The sequence below is a fragment of the Anastrepha obliqua genome, chromosome 4, assembly GCF_027943255.1.
Source record: "Anastrepha obliqua isolate idAnaObli1 chromosome 4, idAnaObli1_1.0, whole genome shotgun sequence".
NCBI classification, from domain to species: domain Eukaryota; kingdom Metazoa; phylum Arthropoda; class Insecta; order Diptera; family Tephritidae; genus Anastrepha; species Anastrepha obliqua.
This window is the reverse complement of record NC_072895.1, coordinates 123,579,228-123,604,818: the sequence shown is the minus strand read 5'-3', so window position 1 is coordinate 123,604,818 and position 25,591 is coordinate 123,579,228. Positions and strand designations below refer to the sequence as shown.

The window sequence follows — 25,591 nt, the reverse complement described above, 5'->3', positions numbered from 1 at the left end:
TCATTTTGAATCCAAAATTATTAAAATCGGTTCATTTTTGACTAAGTTATGAGCATTTAAAAAAGAAATTTTCTTATATTATTAAAAAAAATCGATTTTAAGCCGAAAAACAAAACTGCCGATAAAGCTTGAAAAAAAATTTTTTGGGGCGACAAAAAAATACGTGTCTCATTATTTTGACCAGAGAGCAACATATTTGAGTTACATCGAAATCAAAGAACATGTCCTTTTGAATTGAAATGGAAAGAATCTATATAAGAAAATTTTTTTTAATTACTCATAACTTAGTCAAAAATGTGCCAATTTGAATGATTCTGGGTTCAAAATAATCGTAATTACTTACACAAGCGACTTCATGTAGAAACAGTTGCAAAAAAGTAGTTGAAAATTTTTTATTTTGCAAAAAACAAAAACTGCGAAACAGGTTTTTTACTCAAAAATTCATTACTCAAAAACAACTCATTTTAGCTACTAGGCATTCATCTCAATTAAAGTTTGAGATGTCCTTTTGATTTGGAAAAAGTTATAAAAAAAAAAAAATACACTTTTTGAAATATTGAATTTCGAAAAAATTTCATTTTTTTTTTTCTTTTTTGCTAAATAAAAAATTTTCAATTACTTTTTTGCAATTGTTTCTACATGAAGTCGCTCGTGTAAGTAATTACGATCATTTTGAATCCAGAATTATTAAAATCGGTTCATTTTTGACTAAGTTATGGGCATTTAAAAAAATTTTTTTCTTATATAATTAAAAAAAATCGAGTTTGAGCCGAAAAACAAAACTGCCGATAACTCTTGAAAAAAATTTTTTTCGGGCGAACAAGAAAATATGTGTCTCATTATTTTGACCAGAGAGCAACATATTTAAGTTACATCGAAATCGAAGAACATGACCCGAATAGCCCGGTTGAATTGAAATGGAAAGCATCTATAGTAAATACATATTTTTTTATTCGCTTACTTGAATTTTTCTTTCATGAAATATAAATTTCTTCATTGTTGCTAGATGTTGAAAAATGTGCAAAGAACAACGCGCGTCCATAAATCAGTTGGTAAATTTTTTAAGTTCTTCTCCGCCTGCAATGCAGTAAATATAAATCTTAAAATAAAATGTGCATGTAAGCACAAACAAATTGAAGCAAGTGCCGCGCATTTCCTGCCATTGATTGTGAATTTATTTTTTTATTTGCCTCCTATTCGTCTACACTTTGGATACAATGGACTGTCACAGGCCCCTAACAGGGATTTTGCTACCTTCAATACAACGCTGCAGTAACGATTTGTCACGGCACATACTAAATGACAATCGCTACCACGCTCACTGGAGGTATGGTCCAATTCGCGAATGTATTGGTGGGTGCAGAATATTTGAAATTGTGTTGGTGACATAAGAAAAAATCAGCACAACCTCTACCCACGTTGCTGCATTGCTATTTTCACAACAAGTGATTCGAATATCCTAAGAATGCAATAGCGCACTGCTCGCACGAGTAAGATTTGCCGACCACATCTAGCAGAAGTCACGGTTTGGTGAGCTCTGTGCGCCATTGGAATCATCCATATGGAGTCGCTGTCCATCGTTTTGATGCGATTTGACGCCTTTCGATTATTTTATGCCTGTAAAGTCGCATACCTTCACCGATAAGCCAGAAACAAGGTAACATTCGACGTTTTATTATCGAAATACTCGGACAGCCTGATTTACTCCAAAGTGTATGTGAATATTGGATTCACAGATTAGGCCATTCTTGGTGGCCTCATGGGCGAAATCATGTTCAAACCTTAATGCCTCTAGATAATAAGTCAAATAAAGCCGATTTTCATGAATATTAAAAACATTTTCCTGTGGCTTATTTCCACATAAGCTTTCCGGCTTTGAAAGTAACAGCCCGATGCATTATATACTACCTGCCTTATTTCTAACTGAATCTATTTTATTATTGTTTATTTCTTCAACAGATATTATACATGGCAAACTCTTCCAAAACAATCGCTTTCTGGAAATCGATTATGCTCAGGGCCGCGACATCCCTCCAGGCTATACCAGCAAAATCGCTAAAACACTACAACAGTGGGTGGATTCATGTGATGCCATTTCAAATTGCATTGATGTACAGATAACACGTGCCAACTTTGAGAAAGCTAAAAGCTTGAAAAACAAGGATCACATAGAACAGGAGGTAGGTACTTATATACTTCTCATGCAATCAAACATTACGCGTACTCATACAAACAAAAATCGACGGTCTTTGATGGTGAGCCCCCACCTCAAGTGCCCCTATAAATTAAAATCATTGTTCGTTGTCTGCTTTTTGGACACACCGTTAGCAGTGAGCAATTCAAATTGTATTTGATTTAATTTACCAGATTATTTGTCATATTTGTGTGTATAAACAAATTGCCCGTCACATTGAATTATGCATTCATTCGTGCAAACACAAAATTCATAATTATAATTTGTCTTTCGCCTTTTACTCATCACGCTTTTTGTTTTTCTTTTCTTACTTTTTTGTTGTCTTATTTACAGATAATTAATTTGAAGAAAGTTTTGAAGACTCAAATCACCGACAACGACGATTCTATGCAAATCGATACGCGAGAGTCATCCAGTATGGATATCCGTAGGAAGCCATTCAAGACCAAAAGTTCACGTTTACATCATGCCCCCTCGGGTAAGTTGACAGGCATGGCCTCATCGTCCGCAGACGCAAGTGGCAATGTGGCCAGTGGAAATGCAGCTACTGTAGGAGGAGGTGTAAGTGGTGCCACAAGCGTTACTATGGCAGCAGCAAACACCACCACCTCATGGCTAAAATCATTCACCCAAAGTTTTGACAAGGAGTAGGTGTCGGAGAAAGGAGAGAAGAAATAAAGCCACCTCATTTCCATCAATAACAACAACTCCTTAACTAATAACAGTATTTTCGCAAAAACCTGAAGCGTCCTATACCGCGTGTGTACCAGTTTCCTTTAATAGCTTGCCAATTGCTTTCGAGACGTCTAGAATACTTGAAGCGCGGGAACATAGACCACCACTCAAATGATGGCATGACAGCAGCACGTCACACCATTTCATTTAATTAAACGGCTTCATTTTCATTATTTTCTTTGTAGAAAGTTTTTAATTACTTTTTAGGCGTGCACTGATTATTCTCTCATTTTCATTGCATTTTTAATGTTAATTTATGATTTTGAGTGCAAATGTTTTTTTTTTCTTAGGTTAATAGATTTGATTTAGCTAAGATGCGGTTTCTTCAAGTATAAATAAAAAACACTTTTTTTTTATCCAGAAGTTTGTAAAATAGCTCGTCTTGTTGATTCATTTCATGCTAACTAAAGTGCTACGCTTAACTGGAAAAATATGCTAGTTGAATCTACATATCTTTTCGCTCTTCCAGCAATTGCACTTGTATCTAATTTACCTTTTACTTTTATTTACTTTTCGGTTTTCAACATCTCATGACTAACAAAAACACCGCAAAACATTGAAGATATACCACAGTACGGAGCTGCTCATCGTTCATACCCAGCGAAAAAGCCAGAAGTCCCCTCTGGTAGTATGAACTACTTAAATTAACAGCAAAGCACTGAGCTTGTCTTAAGAGTCGTTTAACTCAACACTATCGAAATTTACAATTTCAGCGCAGAGTGTAATTAGTAGAGTATGCGGCTAAAACTATTTCAACTAAAAATTTACTATCAAAGCCACCCCATTTGACCGGCAAAGCAACGCTTAAATCACTGTTTCATATTTCCGCTGCTCGCTAACAGGCGAAATTACATACTTACTTGTATCCAATGTATACATTTAATCAATAAAAATAAAAATAAAAAATTATCATCATTAATATCAATAAATAATTTGCTTTAATGCATGAGAAAATTCACATAAATTCGTATTTATTAGAAGAAAACAGGTTTTTATTAAACAATTTATACAAAAGGTGTGATAAAGAATAAAGATTCAATGGCTTCGTTGGTTCGTTCATGTCGTCCGAATGGATACAAAAACCGCTCCGGCTCGGAAAGTTTCCGATGGGGAGGCAGCTGGTGGCTGCAGAGGAAGACGAAGGCCTCCTCTGCGACGGAAAGATCAGGTGAAGAAGGAGTTGGCTACACTTGGTGTGTCCAACTGCCGCCGGTTAACACGGCGCTTTGTTTGCGCCAAGCAAGAAGAAGCAGATAAAATAAATGTAATAAAAGGAAAATAAAACTCCAACAATCAGTTTGAATATCTTCCAATAAGTTTTAAAAAGGTCCCGAAGCTTTATTTTGATTACTATGAGTAATACTAACCAGAGTTTTAAAAGATATTAATTCAAATTAGTAATTATACAAAACTTTATTAAGAATTTACTAAACTTATTAAAGAATTTATTTATTAAATTACCTAAGCCCCGTTTATGAGCATCACTAATTTCGCACTGAAAACTTCCCCAACAGCCCATGCAGGCGCCTTTATCGCAATATATTTTGCATTTGGCCTTAGTTTTAGTGTACTTTCTCATAGACCTCAGAATATGCGCCTGTGTTATCCGCATGATAAACACCCGAGTCGTCTCGATGATAGGCACCAAGAGCATCTAAAATATAAAACAGAGTACAAAATCAATTAAAATTGTCCATAATGTCACCAATTGTCCTATCGCACATCTGTTCCCACGCGCACCCTCCACTGCCATTACCACGTACAAGTAACACTTGCAACATTTAATTTGTATTACCTTGCGCTGGATCATAATTTCCACTGTTGTCTGGCACCCATGCCCCAATGTTATCCGCTATATAGCGCCACTTTAGGTCATCATGATACACACCCATGTCATCGGGCAACCACCTTCCCTCGTCGCCGGTAGGATGATAAACACCCTTATTGTCTTCCACATACTGCCCCACATTGTCGGCGACGTAGCTGCCACTCAAGTCAGCCGTATAGGAGCCATCGTCCTCGCTGTCTTTGACCACCTTTGTCGGGCTGCTGCGCTCACCGCACATGCCTTTTTTTGTCAGCACAAACAATACCAGCGCAAAAGTCGACTATAAATGAAGTTGTGTTAAAGTAGATTCGCTGAATTGCCGCAATGCGTATTCTAATAATCACCAGTTTCAGATAGCCCAACATTGCGTGTGGATCTTATGTCTTTACTCGTTTGTTTTTTGATAAGTTTGACTTGGATATTGCTCACGGCGTTTGTTTGATTTGTCTACTAAAGCCTTCAAATAATGATGCTTTTGCTTTTATACTTGGGAATTGCGAAATTCGAGAGTGTGAGAAGGTATTCGAGTTCATATGTAAAGGCGTACGTAGATAACCGAGGGTTTATCCTCCTTGAAAATAAAAAAAAATACGAAACTAACCAGTTATTGAATATAATTAAAAAAATTAAAATATTTAAGTAAAAAACCTAAAATTTTTAAGATAAATTTGATTATAATTAGTTTTTTGAGTTTGTTAATTGTAATTTTCTCTACCCAAACTGTAACGCTCACTTGACCGTCAGATAATATTACATGGTTTCTTTGTTTGTTGCTTACAAATTCTCACCATTATTTATTAGTAAAAAAATACAGATACGCGGTGCAGTTAACACTTAAAAATATAAGGTGGGTCATTGGAGTCCAATTTTATAAGTGCGTAGTTTCATTAAGAAGGGTTTTTTTACGTCGGGAAATGCAAATTTTACTCCATACCAGCAGTGAATTAGGCGCCTAACCCCAATAAAACTAAATTATTGGAGAGTTGTAAGAATCAGAAGTATTCGTTTTACAAGCTTGGTGTGAGTTGTAAGGAGCTGAGCAGGCGAGTGAGACCAATCGTATGAAGTGGCTCATATACCATTTACTAACTTAAATGCCGAGGGACATATCATAGTGGCTTAAGAGCCTGTGGAGAATACAAAAAATTTGCAATGAGCGGAAAAGGTCGGAAGGAGCAGAAAAGGTCGAAGAGCTCTTGGCTATGCCAAAAGTCGCATGTCAGAAGTGTTTTAAGAATTTGAAAGCGCGCTGTCACAAGTGTGTTGTAGATGGCGGAATATTATGACCGACAGAAAATAGATATTGATGAATAAGTACCTAAATATATTTTTCGAGATCGAGATTTTCTTTAAAAAACATTGCATAAGTGCATACCAAGGTAATCGGAAAATTTGTTATGCAGCTAGAAGAACATATAAATCGTTAAGAGCCCTGGCGATGGCTGCTATATACCGAAAATGTTCCTCCGCTTCATTGTTCTCAAAGCTAATGCGGTTGTCATCTCTGGCGATCATATTAAAGCGTGTGCACCATAATAAAGGGTATGTCAAGAATACTGGAATCGCCCTCTCGCCTTAGATCGCGCCACAAAAGGTATGTGGTTACTAACCAGAGGACACTGGAATGTAGTCGGAAGTTGTAAATAATAGTTTTTAGCCACTGATTGTTGAAGCGCATTGAAAAAATTTCCGCTCACGCATCATTCCCTGTCAGAAATATGGTATACCATATTAACCATTGGCGATGGTATCGAATGTCGGAGTAGAGGGTGCCGTAATTGGTGTTCAAGTATGCCTTAAGAGGTTATGCCTAATTGTTGCACAATAATATAAGAATTTCTTTATTAAAATCACAAATGTTTTGTAGAAAAATAGTGTATTGATGTATCTGCGAATTGGCCGTAGAAATTACAGGGGTCAGGGGACTGAGAATGCCTTTGATAATGCCCGTGAGCATTCTCAATTTATCCTTAGGGAGGGTTGCGACTTGTCCAAACCTATTTTGATTATAAAGTGAGGACTTCGCCGGGCGTATCCCTGTAACCTCTCTTAGCCTTAGCTCTTCACTTGTAAGCTTCTCCTTGATGGTGCGTTGTCTCATAGCAAAGACGGGCTCGGTTTCTGTTAGTAACGAGGCCGCATCCTGCGTAGCCAATGCAACCGCTGCTTAGTTCCCAGTTATGACTATGAATTTTCATTAATATTCCTAGTTTTATTATTAATCCTTAATACTTGCTATCATACTTTTGGAGTAATCGTGATCAGCGAGTTGGAAAGTAGCATTTTGAGAAATTAACAAATTTTTTGTACCAGTCGCCAAACGAAAAATGAAAGCTGCTACTCTGAACATTCATAACCAAAGGTTAAGTGTGTCGTAGCTGCGTGCAAGTGTTAATTTTCTCACAAAAACTCAGAAGTCTGGCGCAAAGTCGATAATCTCTGTGACACCTCAGTTTCTCGTTTCGCTCATACGGACATACATGCATGCATATATATTTCTTCGTATAATTAATTTTATCTCATCTTGTAATTTTATATGACTGTGCGAATCTGTCTTTCATTTCTTCTGGCAAAAAATATCTAAATATCTAGCATTTTGCAACTGAATTGAATTAATTTTAAAACAAGTTGCATGCGAACCGCGTCAAGTGCTGTATTCAAAAATAATCAATAAAAATGAAAATCACCAATTTTTTGTTTATACGAATAAATGATTGCTAATTAGCTGCAGATTCCATTGACATTTATCCAAAAGCAGCTGTTGTGGTTTTTGATCTTTGTTGTAAAACTTAATAGTAGTGGTTTTTAATTTTTAATCTGTTATTTGTACTTGAAAGTGAAATGGTTTCTGGGCTAATGAGTTCGTCGAATTTTCCGCATATTTGTGGGACAATTACAACAAATTTATCGGCTATAAACTATTAAAGTTAAAAATAGCCATCAAAACGCTAATTACCTATGCGTTGGCGTATGAATGAAAATATGCACATACACATGCATACACACATATAGTATGCAGGTAGTTAGGTATCAGTGCGGCTTTGATCAAGTTTTTTTACTCTTCGCAATATTATTGAATTTGCTACTTTGGTATACTCACTCATTTACAAAGTATTATTCATTCATTCAAATTAAGACAAAAATAATCGAAGCATTTCGATTTCGGGTTGCTTGAACTTCTGCACAGACCAAGGACATATTAGGCATTCACATACGCAAACTGTGCCTACACTCGTCGTAGAATAAAATCGTATGTATTTGTAATGGTTGTTAAAAGTCAGATGCAAAAAAACAACACCAACAAAAGCATGCACAAATAATTCATGATTCTTTTTATATGGCGTAAAACCCGAGAAGGCACAAAATTTCTTCTGCTGAAGTCATAAATTGGCCTAAAACGAGTTTGCCAAGTCGTTATTGGAAAAAAGCAGCTTCGTTATTTATTTGCGATATAAAAAAGAATTTGTAATCTGAATTGAATTTTGGATAATCAATAATATTAATTGCTATTTAATGTTTATTCAATGGATTTATTTCCGAATGTAATCGTGCAGCTTCATGTAAACGGTCATAATTACGCTTTCGGCACGTAAATAAAATTTGAATTTAATTCCAGAATATTTTAAACTCATTTTGAACAGCTGTCATTACGAAGCGCTTTTGCATTGAAGGCCTAAAATATTCCCAAAAATACTTAGAAAATGCATTCGCATAGGGACACCTGGCAAGGCAACTGATTTAGGGAACATAGAGACACACAAAAGGATTTTGAATAAATTCGAGTGCAGTTTTGCCATGTAAAAACTTTTTTTTTTAAAAGAAGTTTCTCCTTTTGGACCTACCACCTGTGTAAAAACATTAAGAGCCAGAGGCAAAAAATTAGAGCGTTTCGCTTAAATCTTATCTTGAAAGACCTTAGAGCCACTTAAGCCGAAGAGTGGTTTTTAAGCAAACGCCATGTTTATCCTGATGCGAATCGAATGAATCGAATCAAAATCAAATCCTTCTTTGATATTGGGGCAAATACTAAGGCGCGTGATTTCTTCGCTTATAATTTAGAAATGAGCTTAGGGCTTAAATTATTTCGTAAGCCTATTGAGGATCGCAAGGCTTTGTGGAAGGCGAATGAAATAGGAAGCTCATAGCGTGACAGACTAATCATAAAATCTTTTTGCTGCTGCAGCTGTGCGCGAAGAAAGATATAGAGATTAACAGAGTGATAAAATTCAGGGTTGAATTGAGACAAAATCTAGGCTTTATTTTTGTAATGGCCAACTTCATGGAGAAAAGAACTCAAAAGATGGTTCTAAGATCAGACCGTGAATTGGCTCTCAGCGAATTCGAAAGAATCAGCAGATTGGCTAACGTCACCGGGGTTCGTTAACGAAAATACTGAGATCGCCTTGGTGATATACGAAGCAAACCTCGCCCAGGTTGCTTCTTTGCCATCTGAGCAGCGACTTCTTGGACGAGTGTGTAAATATATTTGAAATGAGTGAGGCAGAATTTAATACGCGTATTTAGTGCCACATCACCGAGTACGCCGTAGTTGCTCATTTTTCCACCATTGCATATTGGCCAAACCTGGCAATCTAACATCGTCGGGCTAACTTAGCTGCACACCCAGTCATATTTATATGCAAATTTGTGTGTGAGCATCAGTAATTCCTTTAATGAACTCAACTACAACCGCGTGTAACCGTTCATAATTCAACATGCAAATTAGCCTAAAAGTATGCTTCGTTTGGTGGAAAATTTTTACAGTCGCATTTATTAAGCACATAAAGCGGAAGTGCAAACGTATATGCATGCATATCAACACAACTACGCACATTTACTCATACAATATTTATTTAAATGTCCGATTGCCACAGTACTAAATTAATTAGCCCCACAATTTAACAGGTACTCATATGGCGGCCGCCGTAGCCGAATGGTTTGCTGTGTGACTACCAGTCGGAATTCACAGAGAGAACGGAGGTTCGAATCTCGATGAAGCACCAAAATGAGAAAAATGGTTTTTCTAACAGCGGTCGCCCCTCGACAGACAATGGCAAACCTCCGAGTGTATTTCTGCCATGAAAAATCTCCTCATAAAAAGTATCTGCCGTTCGGAGTCGACTTCAACTGTGGGCCCCTTCACTCATTTGTGGAACAGCATCAAACGCACTCCACAAATGGGAGGAGGAGCTCGGCCAAACACACAAAAAGGGTGTACGCGCCAATTAAATATTTAATTTAACAGGTATGCGCATGTTACTGATGCCAATGGTTCCTTGTAATGCTTGAATATTTTTGGTTTGCATTTCCGATGTACTTTAACGGAATTCAGTTTATTATTATTACATTTTGAAAAGTTTGAAGATAATTACGATTACGTGGAATTTATTTTTAAAGAGTAGAGGTTTTATTATGACGTCCAGTGTTTCAAATTTTCTACGGTAAACCATTTTAATAAATACGACACAACAAAACTAACACTAATGTAAATATATATGCAAAAATAAATGTAAATAGAAGACTGGTAAAAAGTGTTCATTAGTAACAAAACAAAAGTCAGTAGTTAAGTTAATACACAGTTAATAGTGCTTTGGATTGTACAAATCTGATAAAGTAACTTAAGGTATGTCGCAAAAAGCTCGATGCAAAACATAACTTTAAAAAGTAAACCAATGTGTTTTATGGTGGAAAGCGTTTCTAAATTTTATAATCCCGAGCAATTTGAGCGGATTAAACCTTTGTGTTGAAAAAAAAATCATTAAGTCATTGCAGATTTTTGCAAAAGAGACGTACAGACATAAGTACGAGTATGTATTGCGTTTTATATTAAAAATGAAATAATAACAAAAACAAAACGTTCAATCATATCATGAATCATATCTACATTTGCTTTTGTAGTAGTATCAAATATACTTTTTTTGAAAAAAACAATAATAATAAACAATAAGTCAAAATATAGTCAAAACTTGTCAGTATATAAAATTAATTTTAATATATCGCGAAACGAGGGTCATTTTGAAAACATTTGAAAAGCACGTGCAAAAATAAAAACTACTTATTTGCTTGGGGTAAGCCTGCTTAAGTCTAAAAAATAGCCATACGTTTATGGAATCACCTCTTCGTTTGAATAAAATCTTATTCCTGTCAGCCATTTCTTCAAATTGGGGAACAAATAGTAGTCCAAGGGATCCGGGGCAGCCTTTGGAAAGGAAAATCACTCGGCTTTCTCGATTAAAACAAATGGCAAACACAAAGAAATATACTGATCTGGCTGAAACTTGGTGTGTGTTCTTCTAAGAGATGATAATAACTTAACAACCAGTAGAGCCATCTCTCTGACTTTGCACGGACTTTTCAAACGAGCCTCGTATATTCAATAATATAACTTCTGCTCAAATATGAACGAGACGTTATCAATAAAACGGTCCGCGGATGACATATGGCAAAAATACATTTTTTCTTTAGGTAGGACTGTTATAAGCTTACATGGCAAATTTCAGAGTGATATGTCACATAGTTTGTTTTCTGTGCTACTGTAAACAAGTCAAGCTCGAGTGTGTTCTTCGAAGTTAACGATGGAAATTCAAGTTGAACAAAGAATTTGTTTGAAATTTTGTTACTCCAACAAAATTTCGGCTTCAGACGCCTTAAAAATGTTGCAGACAACCTATGGGGACTCTGCTCTATCGCGTGCACGTGTTTTCCAGTGGTACAAATCGTTCAAAGAGGGCCGTACATCGGTTGAAAACTTGCCTCATGAACGTCGTCCAGCAAGATCAGTAAACGACGAAAACATCGGAAAAGTAAAGGAAATTGTGCTTGAAAATCGCACAAATCGCAAAATCGGTTAACGCTGAATATTATTTAGACGTTTTAAAGCGTTTGCGCGAGAACATTCGTCTTAAAGGAAGGAATTGTGGGACAACAAGTCATTTTTCTTGCATCACGATAATGCACCAGGTCACACATCACGTCTTGTTCGCGATTATTTGAACAAAAATAATGCTAATATCATTCCGCAAGCACCGTATTCGCCTGATATGGCTCCATGTGTCTTTTTCCTGTTTCTCAAGATCAAGTTGCCGCTCCGTGGAAAACATTTTCAGACAATTGAAGTCATGAAAGAGAATTCGAAGAACACACTCGAGCTTGACTTATTTACAGTAGCACAGAAAACAAACTATGTGACATATCAAGCTGAAATTTGCCATGTAAGCTTATAACAGTCCTACCAAAAAACAAAAAATTTATTTTTGCCATATGTCATCCGCGGACCGTTTTATTGATAACGTCTCGTTCATATTTGAGCAGAAGGTATATAGTCACCCCCACCAGCTACAATGGCTTCACATCTTCGAGTCATACTATGTCCTAATTTCTGTGCAAGTTGTGGAGGTAATTAGCTACAAATCAATCGAATCGAATTAGCCTTAATAGTTTGACCGTCTATATTGGTTTTCCTTAGAGTTTTTGTTGTGGTTTTTCAATGCGGTTGGCATCAGGCGTCTGTGAAGGCCAATCCAACATTTGAATCGCATTTTGCTGTTAGCATTCTACACAACTTCGGTTTCAAATATGCTCTTTGTTAAATTTTATTCATCAAAAATGGATTCAAATGGACGGGAGACACAAATAAACAGTCGAATCTTTTTTCGGAGAAACGACCCCAAACATGAACCTTAACTGGATGCTTAACAGTACGTTGAAGTGGTCTATTATCACCAGTACCGACGTATGCGACTATACGTCAGAAAGGAAGATGCATCCGTGAATTTTACGTTTGCCCAATTCCGTTCTGAATTTGCCTTAGTCCATGCCAGTCATGCATTGTGTGATAATGAGAGTGGCAGATTTTTCAATGTACTCCGGAAGGCCTATGACATCTTCTGCGCGTAAAGGAATTCGAATCAAGTCATTAATACCACTTTTCCTTAAAACTGCATCAGCTTCTCGCAATGATAAGTTCGGTTTTGTCACAAACAAATCAATGATCTTCTGATTTGGCTTTGGAGGACTATTTTTTTTGGTCCTCGGTCGGGGAAGTCGTCAACGTTTTTAACTTCGGTATACCATTGCAACCATCTTCGACTTTTCCCAATATTTTGCTGCAGATGCACGAACCCTTTTAGACCTTTTAGACCTTTAGGCTGTGTACTTAGGGACTCTGCTTGAAATCGTTTTTATTTTATTTTATAACCGAACTCAAAATCTTAATTTTCCAATCACGCTTCCATTAGAAGGTTGTAATAAATCAATTGATTAGGTTAATATATAAAGTTCGTTCGTTGCACCATAACTAAGTTAAAGCTGGTGGAAATTTAATAGAAGCTCTACGAAAATTTCGCAAAAATCCTTATAAACTTATGTATGCAGGTATGTATTTATGTATTCGCCTTACAATCAATGCCCCTTTATGATGTGGAAAATGTTTTTCCTCAGGTTGTGAAAAAGTTAAACTTGTACTTAATACGCCTCAATGCTGAAATAATTAAGTAAATTGCGCATATCTGAAGGAAGAAATTTGATGTTAATTTTTTATTGCAATTGCAAATGACAGGGTAGACCTTATATGAGCAATTAATAATATGTTAGAACAACAAAAGTGGCCAGCATTTAGCCAGTGTAAAGAAATATTTAATAATAACAAAGAGTAATTGCCTGTTTTAAGAGGGCATCAAATGAGACGCTGCAATCACTCAACTCAGTAATATGAGAGTTTTTATTTATATCAGCATGAAGATATATGCATATGGACATATATATATAAAGATAGTATGTAAGTTAGCGCGTTTAATTAAATAGCTATAAACCACATTCGAGCAGGAAAACTTGAATGAAAACGATTTGAAATTTGTATAATCTTTACATGAGATCTACGCACATCAGTTTTGCGGTGAACGCGTTTTAAGTCGGTTCTAAAGCGGATTAAAACCAAATCAAGTGGCTCATTAATAGGACAATACCGTTAATGTGGCATAATTTGAACTTAAGCCAAATCTAAGTAACTTTAGTATAGAAATACACAGTTTACTTAATCAAGACAACTCAGACTGGAAGTCAGGCTGAAACAAAAGAAGTTGGAAAAAGTATATAAAAAATTCGAAAAGAAATCGTAATAGTGAAAAGTGGCATTAATATGTTAAGTTTAATTTTATTAACGAGCTTTATTGCTGGTGTTTACATTTACTGGACATACGTGCAGTACAAAACGGGTTGGCATTTGCTTAAAAAACTGCCAGGACCCCCCGTTTATTGGGTATTTGGAAATGTGCTGCAACTTGGGTTCACAGCTGAAGGTACGTTTGTGTGCAAAGAGTGGTTTAATATGAAAAGGCAATTTTTTTTTGGCACTTACGTTAAAATACATAGGCACTCCAATAAAATGTGAAATAAATGCAAGCTCAGTGTGGCGGAAAAGTATAAAATTAAAGAAACAAAGTGATGAGTTTCGTTGAAATGTTTGAGCTTTCACTTGAATAACAAGAGTTGCAAGCTTCATTTTCAGTAGCCGAGTGTTTTTTGGCGGGACTAGGATTCTGTGAATCCAGGTTCATGGCCCAATGTGGACCTAAAGCTACAGATTGAAGAAACTTTTTTTTTTTGCTTAATTATTGTAATACTTCGAGTGCACTTCTGACTTGAAGAAGCTGCTCATTTATCGGCACAGTAAACAACGAATTACAAGCTTTCATTTGAGCATAATTTAAAAAATCAAATATGTTTATCAAAATTAAAAAAAAATGTAAAGCAAAATTTTTTACCAAAAAAGTGGTTCGAATTTTTTTTTAATTTTTTATCGGAATACAATATATGTATTAAATTTTTTTCTTTTACACCGACAATTACACCGTACAACAAATCCTAACTTTTTCCAAAATAATTAGGTTTCGACAATGGATAATGGTGAGACGAGCAAAAGAAAAAATATGAAGGCTCACGTCAATTTGAAGGCTCACGTCAGAATTTGATTAAAGTGTTCACCCTTTTTCACATTCTTATGGCAAATTAGCCCAGGAAACCACGTGATCCTTACATTTTAGATATACGAAGTGTTCGGTAGTTCTACGTAAACAACAACGGAGAGCATTTTTGTGAAACATTCTAACCCTCTGACTCCTCAATGGATGGGTATTTTTAGTGACTTTTTTTACGCATAACGAAAGGATATAGCGGGTGAAATGGTACCACAAAAAAATTTGCCATAAAATTCTATTATAAGCATTCTAATACACCATAGCTCAAAAATTAACTTAAAAGCAAAAAAATTAGGCAAAACGGAAAATGTGTAAGGACTAATTTGGGATTAATAATTTAGTAGGTATTGCAAAAATTGCTTTCAGTATATGAGCTGCTCAATGCACATATCGATTAACTCCATAAAACGAAAAGTTGAGAAACGAGTTGATGTAATGTATATTGTTTTTAAAAATTCCTCTGATGATATGAATTCAAATATGTAATGAGGAATGCATAATTGCAGATATAGCTTTCATCTAACGGTATATAAAAATAATAAGAAAGAATAGGCAACAAACAATCGTGAGTAATGTTGCAGTATTTATGTGACTGATGGAGTTCATTGATTTGGCAACTGAAAAAAGGAATAAATTTAAATTTAGTCTCTTCATTTTTAAGTTTTTATTACAGAAAAAGTTAGTTATTATACATTTGCTTTTCCATAAAAATTAATGTTGGAAGTTCGGTTATAAAATAATTTTCGCAATTAATTTATAGCAGCTTTATGTTGGCGGCATTATTCTTTGGGATGATTCAGCAATATTATAAATAATGTCTTCTTCATCAGCTATATGCGAGGATTCGTCATTTCGATTTGTTGTCAAGTTCTTATGGTAATCGTGTTTAACAGGAGGAATGATTTTTAGCAGGTCCATCACGTCTCTCCATTTTTTTCCGTTATCACAGTTCTACCTTTAGGATATCATAAAAGCTGATCTATATTTTTCAAACTTTGCGTTCTACCCACTAAACATTTTCTTATATTAATGGCATGAAATTCTGTATCTTCATTATAGTCTCATTTGAATTGTATGAGATAGGGTTTGGACCTTTCTAACTTTATCGAGCGTATTTTAAGCCAATTTACTGGAAGCCCTGTGAAGGTTACTTTTCTGTTAATGATAGACTGTTCTAGAGGTTTTGTTGACAAAAAATCTTGGTGAGTCATTGGATGAAACTTTTTACATGTTTTGATTATATGGTACCAATCATCTGGTAAAAAAATGTTTTTTTTTTCACATGATTCATTGAGTCATTGGGCAAATAGCTGTGTCCACTTACCAAAAATTGCATCTCAATTGATTCAGCTTTCATTTCCGTACTTTGAACAAGTTTCAATAAACTTAAGACGGTTTTAATATTTCTGTTTTGACCGGTACACGAAACCGAATATTTATTATTTGCAGCGGAAATCTTTATGTACTGAAACGATTTATATTAGAGTATGGAGTTAATCGAAAGGGCTTCTGAAATAAATTACTTATTATTCAGTTGGCAAAAAAATTTGCCATTTAAAGGTGCTAATATCTATTATTCAGGATAGTTATTGTAAATATAAAATGTTATGACTATACCAAGGGCTTTGACACTTAAATTTAAGATTTTTCAAAAAGTGGAGTTAGTCAATGTGTGCATTGAGCGGCTCATATGTAAGTTATAGTTGGTGGTTGCATTAGATTGTCAATTTGTTGAGCTTGCAAACCTAAAAAAACTAATTTGCGACGCGGTTCTCACCGCAGCATTAAGTAGAGACATGACTTCGTAGAGATACATTTTTAAAGCCGCTGTAACAGCACTAATATGACGCACGCGAAACATTCTGAGTGCGTTTATGGTATGTAAATATCAGACTTTCCGAAGGAAGTGTCAGATGGCAACTGACAACAGCAGCAGTGCCCATGGGCAGATAAATAAATAGCAACCCTCGCACAATTTGCTGGCAAGTTAGTTACAAGCAAATTATGACGACTATCGTCTGCAGTTGTGCTGCCGTTCATTTGTTTTAAGTTTATTTTTGTGCCAAATGGTATTCTTCTTATTATTATTTTATTTTATTCAGTGTGGGAGCAGCAAGTCATTAAAATTCGGCTACGCCGCATCAAATCAAATTTGGCTAAATATCATTTCGCTAATAAGAAGAGGTTTAATTTAAACATTTTCTATGTGCATATGTGTATGTATGTATGCATTATAGTTGCTAAGCAGCGGTGCTAATTGCATAACTGCCATATAATCAGCTCATTCTATGAGATGTCACGAGAATCTGTTAATAAATGCATATTTGTATGAAAATATAAACGTTGTAGGTCAACTCAGACTAAATTTGAGCCTGAATCTGATTTTGATTGATTAGAATTTCAATTTATGAGTATAAAATGAATGGCGTACTTCAAAATTATCGATAGTTTTTAATATGGAAACTAAATTTTTGTTTTACATTTATGTGTATATGTGTGTATGTAGGTATGTATAAGTGTTCTTCCGAAATAATTTTCAAACCTTTTAATTAATTTCTTTTTTCAATTTCGGAATTTCGCAATTTATAATTTTTCATATGTATTATCCCCTAATTAGACAGAAAATGACAACTTCATTTGTCTATAAATTTAAATTCGTAACTATAAATTAAAAGGACAGCTAGAAAAACTCGAGGTGAAATAACAGTAATATAGACTTCAGAATAAACAACAATAAATAGCGCGTCATAACTTCTGGCGGCTAACCAGCTTGGCGACTTTCGTGCGCTGAAACGATACGATTCAAGATCATTGCTATAAAATTTAAAAACAAAAACAAAAAGAAAAAAGATGAAATTAAAACAACTGTCGTATGCGCAAACGAAAGTGAACTGAATGAACTAAAATGCAACAACAATGTGTAAAACGTAATACTAATAAAAAAGACAGGTAGGTACATACACACATACATATGTACATCTACATATGTACATTCATACATTCATACTGCAAAAACTAAAGGTTGCGGTTTTCCCTGTTAAAACTCGAGCAAGCACATATGTATTTATGTACACATGTATGTATGTATGCATGTAAGTGTAAAGATGAATATGACAAGTTTCGAATCGTTGAACTCTCATAATGAACAACACAAAAACAAACAAAAAACAGCAAATGATAGAATGTAAACATGTTGTGGTTGTAATGTTCAGTTAAAAAGTTTACCTGGCTGATTTGCCATCTGTATTCATACGAAGATAAGCACACAATTGATTGACATACGACGTTTGCTGCTCGTAGAACTGAAAAACTGTATCAATATGTTCAGAAAATATGTAATGTTGGGTAGATCAATTAAAGAAGATAAAAGTGTAAAAATTTTTTTTCGAATTCTCCAAAAGCGTGTATTGCTGCTACCGATTGCTCAGTACTTCAGTGCCGCATTGTTGTTTAGCGACGCGCAACACGAAACGTATCAATAACTTTAAACCTGTTATTATGCAATTACTTTTCTATTTTCAGTTTAATGGCTTGTATTTCCATGCCAATTTAAAAAATGTGTGCTAGAAGTCTTACATTTTTTTCTCCGTTTTGCATAGTGATGCGCATCATGGACGCTGCGATTTCTAACTGTACAGTAAACCGGTTAATTTTTTAATTGTTATTGCTAACTTAATAATTTCGCTTCGTGTGAAACGAAGCTTAAAGCAAACTTGTCAATTAAGGTGTTTTCAATCATTTATTTATTGCTTAGCAGCCACATGCCTTCAAAATATATGTATTAATTTATATGAACTTATTCAGATTAGAGCACCATTAATCTATCAGTTCTATAGCCTTACTTGCAAACCTCCGAGTGTATTTCTGGCATGGAAAAGCTCCTCATAAAAAAGTCAGCTGGCGTTTGAAAGTGGAAAAAATTCTAGGTCACTTCATTTGGGGCAATCATAAAGACGCACACCACAAATATTTATTAAAAATATTATTTTTAAACCTAAGTCTAATAATTTTAAAATTATAGCCTAGGTAAGAGCTATGGCTGCTGTGGTCCTAAGTAGCGATAATAGTTTTTTGGTCCTTTGTCAGTAGTGAAGTCTATACTTTGTTGTTGTGCTTCTTCCAACAACTAATAGTCTGCCACATGCAGGTCACATACATATTGCTTACTTCAAGACATCCTTCACAAAAATCTATGCACCTTATTTTACATTTTACTTTAATAATAGTTTAAATGAAAATGTGAAGAAAACCAAGACAAATATGGCAACTAAATTATTAGCAATCACTTTAAACACAATATTAAGCAGCTAAATTGAAAATTTTTACGAAATTAGTTCTAAATAAAGCGAAATTATGCAGGCTGGAGGTAGGTAGGTAGGAAAGATGGCAAGGGTACACTTCAAGTGGCACTTACGTGCCGTTTTGATACCATAATGTGGACCAGCACCTGTGAAAATATTAAGAGAAAAAATGTCTACAGCCATCCAGTGCTGTTGATGTAGTGGAGGAGAGAAAAGGGATCTAGGCTAGAGAATTTCTGCTTCTGCAATAGGGGTTGTACGGAATTCCAAGCTTTTCCGCATGAGTACCGATCAACCAGTGACCAGTGAACACCGCAATGAGCTTGGAAATTGAATGGCGGGAGATTCCCATCACCTTAAGCGTTATTTTTATATCGTATTAAGGCTATAGAGTTTTCGATATAGCACACGATGACACAGCTCTCCATCTGTCTTGCGCTGTTAGAAAAAAATGTGTAGTTTCCCTTTAACGACGGCCAAGTGGACACCGATGTCTGAGAAGGGGACCAGGCAGGCTGGAATTGGATAATGAATTATGGTCTTGAAGTGCGCGCGTTATGGGTGCATTATTAGCAAATTTAGTATTAAAGTTTTTCCCATAAAAAGCGTAAAAATTGCGAAGACTTCTTTGTGGAATATCTTGGAAGATCTTCATTCGGCAAAGAAGTATTCTTGGGCCGCTCTTCTACCTTTTATACACCAAAGACTTGCCGATACCCTCAAACAGTTTGATCGCCACTTTTGCCGACGACACTGCCATCCTAGCAACTGGAAAAAATTCTTCAGCATTTGCACATGCCGTCATATATATATATATATATAAATATATTTCGATGCTGAGAAATAAATATGAAGTTTATTACGACTTTATTTAAAAAAACCGGTCGTACGATTTCTGAAACACTAAGTATTGAAGCTTATTATCATATATAACTGTATATATCATTCTTAGTTTCTTTCATTCGCAATTTAAAAGAAAGATTCTTAAAACATAAAGATATAACCCCTGGCTTTCAAACACTTTTTCCCGATAGCACCTTGAACTTTGACGATAAATTTCATGTTTTTATAGTGATGACTTAGAGTTAATATTATATATCGGCTGAAAACGAAAATATGCTCATAATTCACAGTTTAAAGTGCCCCAAGTATCTAAATCTTATTCTATCATATAGATCGTTGGATGGAGTAATTACAGTAAAGGCGTTTGTTTACCAGTTTGCTGGAGTATTTTATTTGCATTTAACACATATTTAAAAAAATTAAATTATAAAACTGAAAAGTCGGCAACAAATGAAAAAGTTTCTTCGAGCTCGGCATTATTGTTGTGCAATAAAAAGTACGCGAATATCACATTACTTTCTCATCCATTCACATCGCCATTCCAATCCATCAGCATCAGCAATTGAAGCTCTAGTCCAATATCAAAAACAATATTCCTTAATCGGTGCATAGCAAAATTATCCATTATCATTTAGTTTGTTTAGTTCTTGCTTTCCTTTGAGGGATGAGCAGCCAAGTATTCGAGTTCCTTGACGATCGCGTCTGGGATTGGTGGGGATGTGGGCAGAAGGTCGCTCTGTGGTTGGTAACCATTTGCATCAGCAATGTAGCTCACTTTGACGGTTTGACCTTCAGGCGAAACCCATTCGTATTCTCCCTTAATGTTGCCCGCTGCGTCACCAGATGATACTTGGCGGATGCTGTTGCTGGTTTCTAAAGCGGCTTCGAAACCATCGGGGCGGACATCGGAGCTAAGGACTGTGATTTCGGCAGCAGCATCATCGGATTTGCCTACAGCACCGGCTGAGACGTAGGCGATGAAAGCGAAGAGTAGTACCTATAGAGAATAGAGAAGTAAATTAATTATAGATTATTAAAACTTTTCTTTTAGAAAAGAGTGAAATTGCATTTAAAATCTTTGCGTAAATAATTTCTATAAGCGTTTACTTACGTATTTGAACATATTTGCAAGTTTGTGAGGTAGTGATATTTATTATATTAGAACGCTTGGATCTTACTGATGCTGTTTGCCAAATTTGGTAGCGCTTTTATAATGCCAATTTTTTTGTGGGCCCAATATCGGCCTCATTTGCGTACAGCCGGGAGTGCGTAATTACTGGTTCACTGGTTTTGCATATCAGAGTGTGTGTATGTGTGTGTGTAATAACGTCTGCAATTAAAGCTGATTCCCGTTGTTTTTTCTCGACTTTGCCTAATTTTAACTTGCTGGCCGCTAGAATCCAGCTAAACTTGTTATAATTTTATGAAGATTTCAGTTATGAAATATTTTTTCGCCCAAAAACAAGTACGCCGCTATTTAAATTTTCGGCATTTAATGGACTTTCTACATTTTATTTTGTTTCAGCTACTATACATATGTATTTGCATTTGCATCTCGTATATGGCAAATATAAAAGTTGTTTTAAAATTTTTGTGCATTTGGTATTTGGGCTTGTTGACTTTCGGGTTGTTCCGTTTTTGTCAACAGCCCCTTTTGCGGGCAGCAAATGCTAATGGTGCGTAAATCAAATTTAATTATAAGAATTTTAAAAGAATTGTTTAGAGTTTCAGTTGGTAGAAACCTGAAAAAGGAAAACCTTTCTAATATAAATGTGTTTTTATTATTAACTGCATCCCGCAGCTACAAAACGGAGCTGTGCAGAGGTTTGGTTCGTGAGAGATGCGCAGTTGATAGAGTAGGAAGAAGCAAAATATTATCGTTCCCTCTGAACCCATTCAAACAATTCCAATTTTGATTATTATTTTAATCGATTATTAATCGATAACTGCGTTAATTAAGGTCTTCAAAATATCCCTGAAAATTAGAGTTTTTCTGATATAAGCTTATTTGGATTTTTGAAATGAAACTTATAGGGCTTCAATGGACGAGCGAGATTGATGAGTAAAATTTCGAGGCCAGGCAACGTTTTGGGCATTTTCGTTCCGCGAGAGAGAAAAAAGATACAACGTAGAGAAAAAGGAGAGAGAGAGAGAGCTATACTATATATATATATTAGATACGCCTTATGCTATTTTTCCTAATGAGAAATAACACTGCCTACTTTTTGGCGCTAGTTTGTTGGTGCATACTTGTAGGAAATATTTTTGGCGTTATATTTCCTTGGTAGCTACTGTTTGGGGCGTTTTTTGGTCCCAATTTTTTCGCGTTTTTTTTTTGTGCCTACTTCTTGGCACTTATTTCCGTTCCCTGGCTAGTGCTTGTGCGTACTATAAAGCGCTTTCCATTCAGGCGTCGGATTTGTTGGTATCGCCTTGCAGTAATTTGTGCTGTTGCTGTGGTCCTGGAATCGCTGCGTTTGTAGTGCGCGTTGTTGCCACGGTTTGTGTCCGCCGTTTACCTACACCGGTCGACCCTTCTCCGTTTTTTGTAAATTTTGTCTATTTGTATTCTCTGCAAATGTTGTGAATTTATTTATATATATATTCTTTCTCTTTCGGGTCTCTCCCTCTTACTTTGTCTGTCTTGAAAGTTTCCCTTCTGTTATGTGTACTACGCTGCACGAACTTTTTTTAATTTGATTTGGTATTGTAAATAATTTAATTTATAAACAATTTTATATAATAAACATATACATATATATAATTGACGCTTGCACCCTTTTTGGGTTCTTGGTCGAGCTCCTCCTCCTATTTGTGGTGTGCATCTTGATACTGTTCCACAAATAGAGGGACCTACAGTTTTAAGCTCATTCCAAACGACAGATGGCTTTTTTCGCGAGGAGTTTTTCCTCCCAGAAAGAAATACAAGATTGCCGCTATAAGAAAAAACGTGCTCGGCCACGCTGGCCGCATGAGGTAGGAGAAATAATATTTCAATCTCTGTTTGAATACGTAAACATGATCCAAAAATATCAAGAAAATCTGTTTAAATTAATTTTATTTATTATATTATATTCATTTATTAATATAAAAAGTATATAAACAAAAAGTAGTTACAGACTACTAACACAAATTAAATTAGATTATATACAAGATTTCAGTAGGTTAAAGAAAGCATCAAAATCGATAAGAGATGAAACGTGGTTGAACTGATTAAGGGCGTGAGCAATTGCTCGTCTCTGGCATAATTTGTTTTGCTTTTACTTGGAACATTCAAGTTTATTTCTTTTCAAAAGGGCAGCATAGTCAAAATCTCCTTTTATAATGCCATATACAAAAGTTAAGGAGAGAACAGATCTTCTACTTTCTAGAAATCTGAGATTTAGATGAAATAAACGAACCTTATTATGGAAGAGGTTCAGTAAATCGTAAAAACCTCAAATCATACTTAAGAATACTGCTGATTGAAAATTGTTGGTAAGGCCACCAAATAATAATGGCATACTGCAGGTGAGAACAAACAAAAGAGGTGTAAAGCAATTTTAACGTGTATGGGTCTGAGAACTCCGAGCTATTCCGCGAATGAAACCAAACATCGCACAAGATATAGAAAAGATAAAGTTAGTGTGATTACTGAATATAAATTTCGTACCACAAATAACAACGAGGTGTTTTATTTGTTCAACAGCATTTTTTAATATTTAAGCAGAGATGAGTTCTAGAGCACCACGAATAAAAATTCGAAACGAAAATTCGACTACATTTTCAAGTCATCGACATACAACAAAAACTTAGCATATGAAAAGCAGGAGCTGATGTCATTAACAAACAATACGAAGGGTTCAGATATCATGAATCAAGCCATTCCAAAAAAATTATGTGAATGCCTAGGCAAGCTAGTTTATGAATCGGTATCTTGTGAAATACTTTATCGAGAGCTTTGGGGAAATCTGTGTTGATGCAGTCGATTTGACAAACAAGGAGGCTCACGCCGTAAATAGGAGGAGGAACTCAGCCAAACACCTAAAAATGGGTGTATTGATGTAGCGCATAGTGTTGCTGGATAACCTTCAACATCGATATCTCTTAATCTTCAATACCAGAGTTAAATCGGTCATTCTATATGGCTTTGAGACTTGGCTTGTGTCTGACCACATATCGAATGTTTGTCAACAGTTGTCTCAGAAACTATAGGCCGAGAACAACCTCCAATATGGACCTTCTTCTGCTTACTAAAATCTGCCAATTAATTCCGAAATAACAAGGCGAATGGAATTGGATTGGACATACTCTCCGCAGAGAAGACGATAATGTTGCCAAAATGGCTTTTTAATGGAATCCGCAAGGAAGTCGAAGCAGAGATCGCCCACGAGCGTCCTTCAACGATCACCTGGAACTAAATCAGACACTTTGCAGCTCACAGAAACCGTTGGAGAACATTTGTTTCCGCCCTATGTTCCGACTAGGAACGATATAATATGCATTATGTGTTTTTCTTATATAGTTTGTTTATTTTCAATTCAGAACGCTTATAATTTATCAAGGAATAAAAAAGCATTTAAAACAATATCTAGTTTGGAAAGACCCTTAATACATAGACGCTCTCCATTAAAGTCATAGTATTCTTTGGAAGTGGGATATGTTTTGATATAATATTTGTTTGATTTCATTTTGATAAATAGATATTACGGAAATGGTAATATATCGGCTAAAAACAAAAATATGCTCACAACTCAAAGTTTAAAGTGTCCCAAGTAAATCTTACTTTATATACCGCTTGATGAAGTAATTACATTCAATTACCAGTTTGCTGGAGTATTTTATTTGCATTTAACACATATTTACAAAAATTAAATTATAAAACTGAAAAGTCGGCAACAAATGAAAAAGTTTCTTCGAGCTCGGCATTATTGTTGTGCAATAAAAAGTACGCGAATATCACATTACTTTCTCATCCATTCACATCGCCATTTCAATCCATCAGCATCAGCAATTGAAGCTCTAGTCCAATATCAAAACAATATTCCTTAATCGATGCATAGCAGAATCATTTAGTTTGTTTAGTTCTTGCTTTCCTTTGAGGGATGAGCAGCCAAGTATTCGAGTGCCTTAGCGATCAGCGCTGGGATTGGTGGGGGTGTGGGCAGAAGGTCACTCTGTGGCTGGTAACCGTTTTCATCAGCAATGTAGCTCACTTTGACGTTTTGACCTTCGGGCGAAACCCATTCGTATTCTCCCTTAATGTTGCCCGCTGCGTCACCAGATGATACTTGGCGGATGCTGTTGCTGGTTTCTAAAGCGGCTTCGAAACCATCGGGGCGGACATCGGAGCTAAGAACTTTGATTTCGGCAGAAGAGTCACCACCACTGGCTGAGACGTAGGCGACGAAAGCGAAGAGTAGTACCTATAGAGAGTAGAGAAATAAATTAGTAGTAGATTATTAAAATTTTTCTTTTAGGAAAATGTGAGATTGCAATTAAAAATTTCCAAAAAATTGACACCCTATTGAAATTCAAATCTTCACCAAGAACAATTTGTATGAGCGTTTACTTACGTATTTGAACATTTTTGCAAATTTGTGTGGATTTGTTGGCAGTGATGTCTATGAGATTAGAACACTTGGATCTTACTGATGCTGTTTGCCAAATTTGGTAGCGCTTTTATAAGTCAATTTTTTGTGATTCATTAACAGCTTCGTTTGCGTACAACCAGGAG

At 35.6% G+C, this 25,591-nt stretch overlaps 5 protein-coding genes across 6 annotated transcripts in view; 2 read left to right on the top strand and 3 right to left on the bottom strand.

The window, feature by feature from the left end:
* Nucleotides 1–3,838, top strand: part of LOC129245649 (COP9 signalosome complex subunit 7) — a 35,033-nt gene extending 31,195 nt beyond the window's left edge. The window contains exons 3-5 of one of the 2 annotated variants that reach the window (XM_054883958.1): nt 1,960–2,180; nt 2,528–2,672; nt 3,492–3,838. In XM_054883958.1, the coding sequence (XP_054739933.1) occupies nt 1,960–2,180; nt 2,528–2,672; nt 3,492–3,577 (452 nt within the window). In that variant the 3' untranslated portion in view covers nt 3,578–3,838. The other variant, XM_054883957.1, reaches the window with a different exon arrangement.
* Nucleotides 3,839–4,402: 564 nt separating this feature from the next.
* LOC129246420 (uncharacterized) lies at nt 4,403–5,189 on the bottom strand. Its single transcript, XM_054885233.1, has 3 exons — nt 5,102–5,189; nt 4,725–5,037; nt 4,403–4,583 (listed from the first exon to the last, which is right to left on the bottom strand). Exons 1-3 carry the CDS (start codon nt 5,120–5,122, stop codon nt 4,492–4,494), a joined length of 426 nt encoding a protein of 141 aa, XP_054741208.1. The 5' UTR covers nt 5,123–5,189; the 3' UTR covers nt 4,403–4,491.
* Nucleotides 5,190–13,614: 8,425 nt separating this feature from the next.
* The window catches only part of LOC129244404 (cytochrome P450 4e2-like), a 50,271-nt gene continuing 38,294 nt past the window's right edge, over nt 13,615–25,591 (top strand). Inside the window, exon 1 of the mRNA XM_054882024.1 lies at nt 13,615–14,053. Coding sequence (XP_054737999.1) covers nt 13,894–14,053 — 160 coding nt within the window. The 5' untranslated portion in view covers nt 13,615–13,893. The remainder of the gene's footprint in view (nt 14,054–25,591) is intronic.
* Nucleotides 20,239–21,067, bottom strand: LOC129246326 (larval cuticle protein 2-like). The gene is made up of 2 exons (XM_054885049.1): nt 20,987–21,067; nt 20,239–20,872 (listed from the first exon to the last, which is right to left on the bottom strand). Exons 1-2 carry the CDS (start codon nt 20,996–20,998, stop codon nt 20,516–20,518), a joined length of 369 nt encoding a protein of 122 aa, XP_054741024.1. The 5' UTR covers nt 20,999–21,067; the 3' UTR covers nt 20,239–20,515.
* LOC129246327 (larval cuticle protein 4-like) lies at nt 24,675–25,500 on the bottom strand. The gene is made up of 2 exons (XM_054885050.1): nt 25,431–25,500; nt 24,675–25,280 (listed from the first exon to the last, which is right to left on the bottom strand). The coding sequence occupies exons 1-2, from the start codon at nt 25,440–25,442 to the stop codon at nt 24,936–24,938; spliced, it is 357 nt and encodes a 118-aa protein (XP_054741025.1). The 5' UTR covers nt 25,443–25,500; the 3' UTR covers nt 24,675–24,935.

Excerpts from the sequence above, each read along its gene's own strand:
- LOC129246420 (XM_054885233.1), bottom strand. The coding sequence starts at position 5,122 with ATGTTGGGCTATCTGAAACTG. Across the intron at positions 5,038-5,101 it reads TGTTGGGCTATCTGAAACTG|TCGACTTTTGCGCTGGTATT; the intron begins GTGATTATTAGA and ends CTTCATTTATAG. Across the intron at positions 4,584-4,724 it reads AAATTATGATCCAGCGCAAG|ATGCTCTTGGTGCCTATCAT; the intron begins GTAATACAAATT and ends TTTATATTTTAG.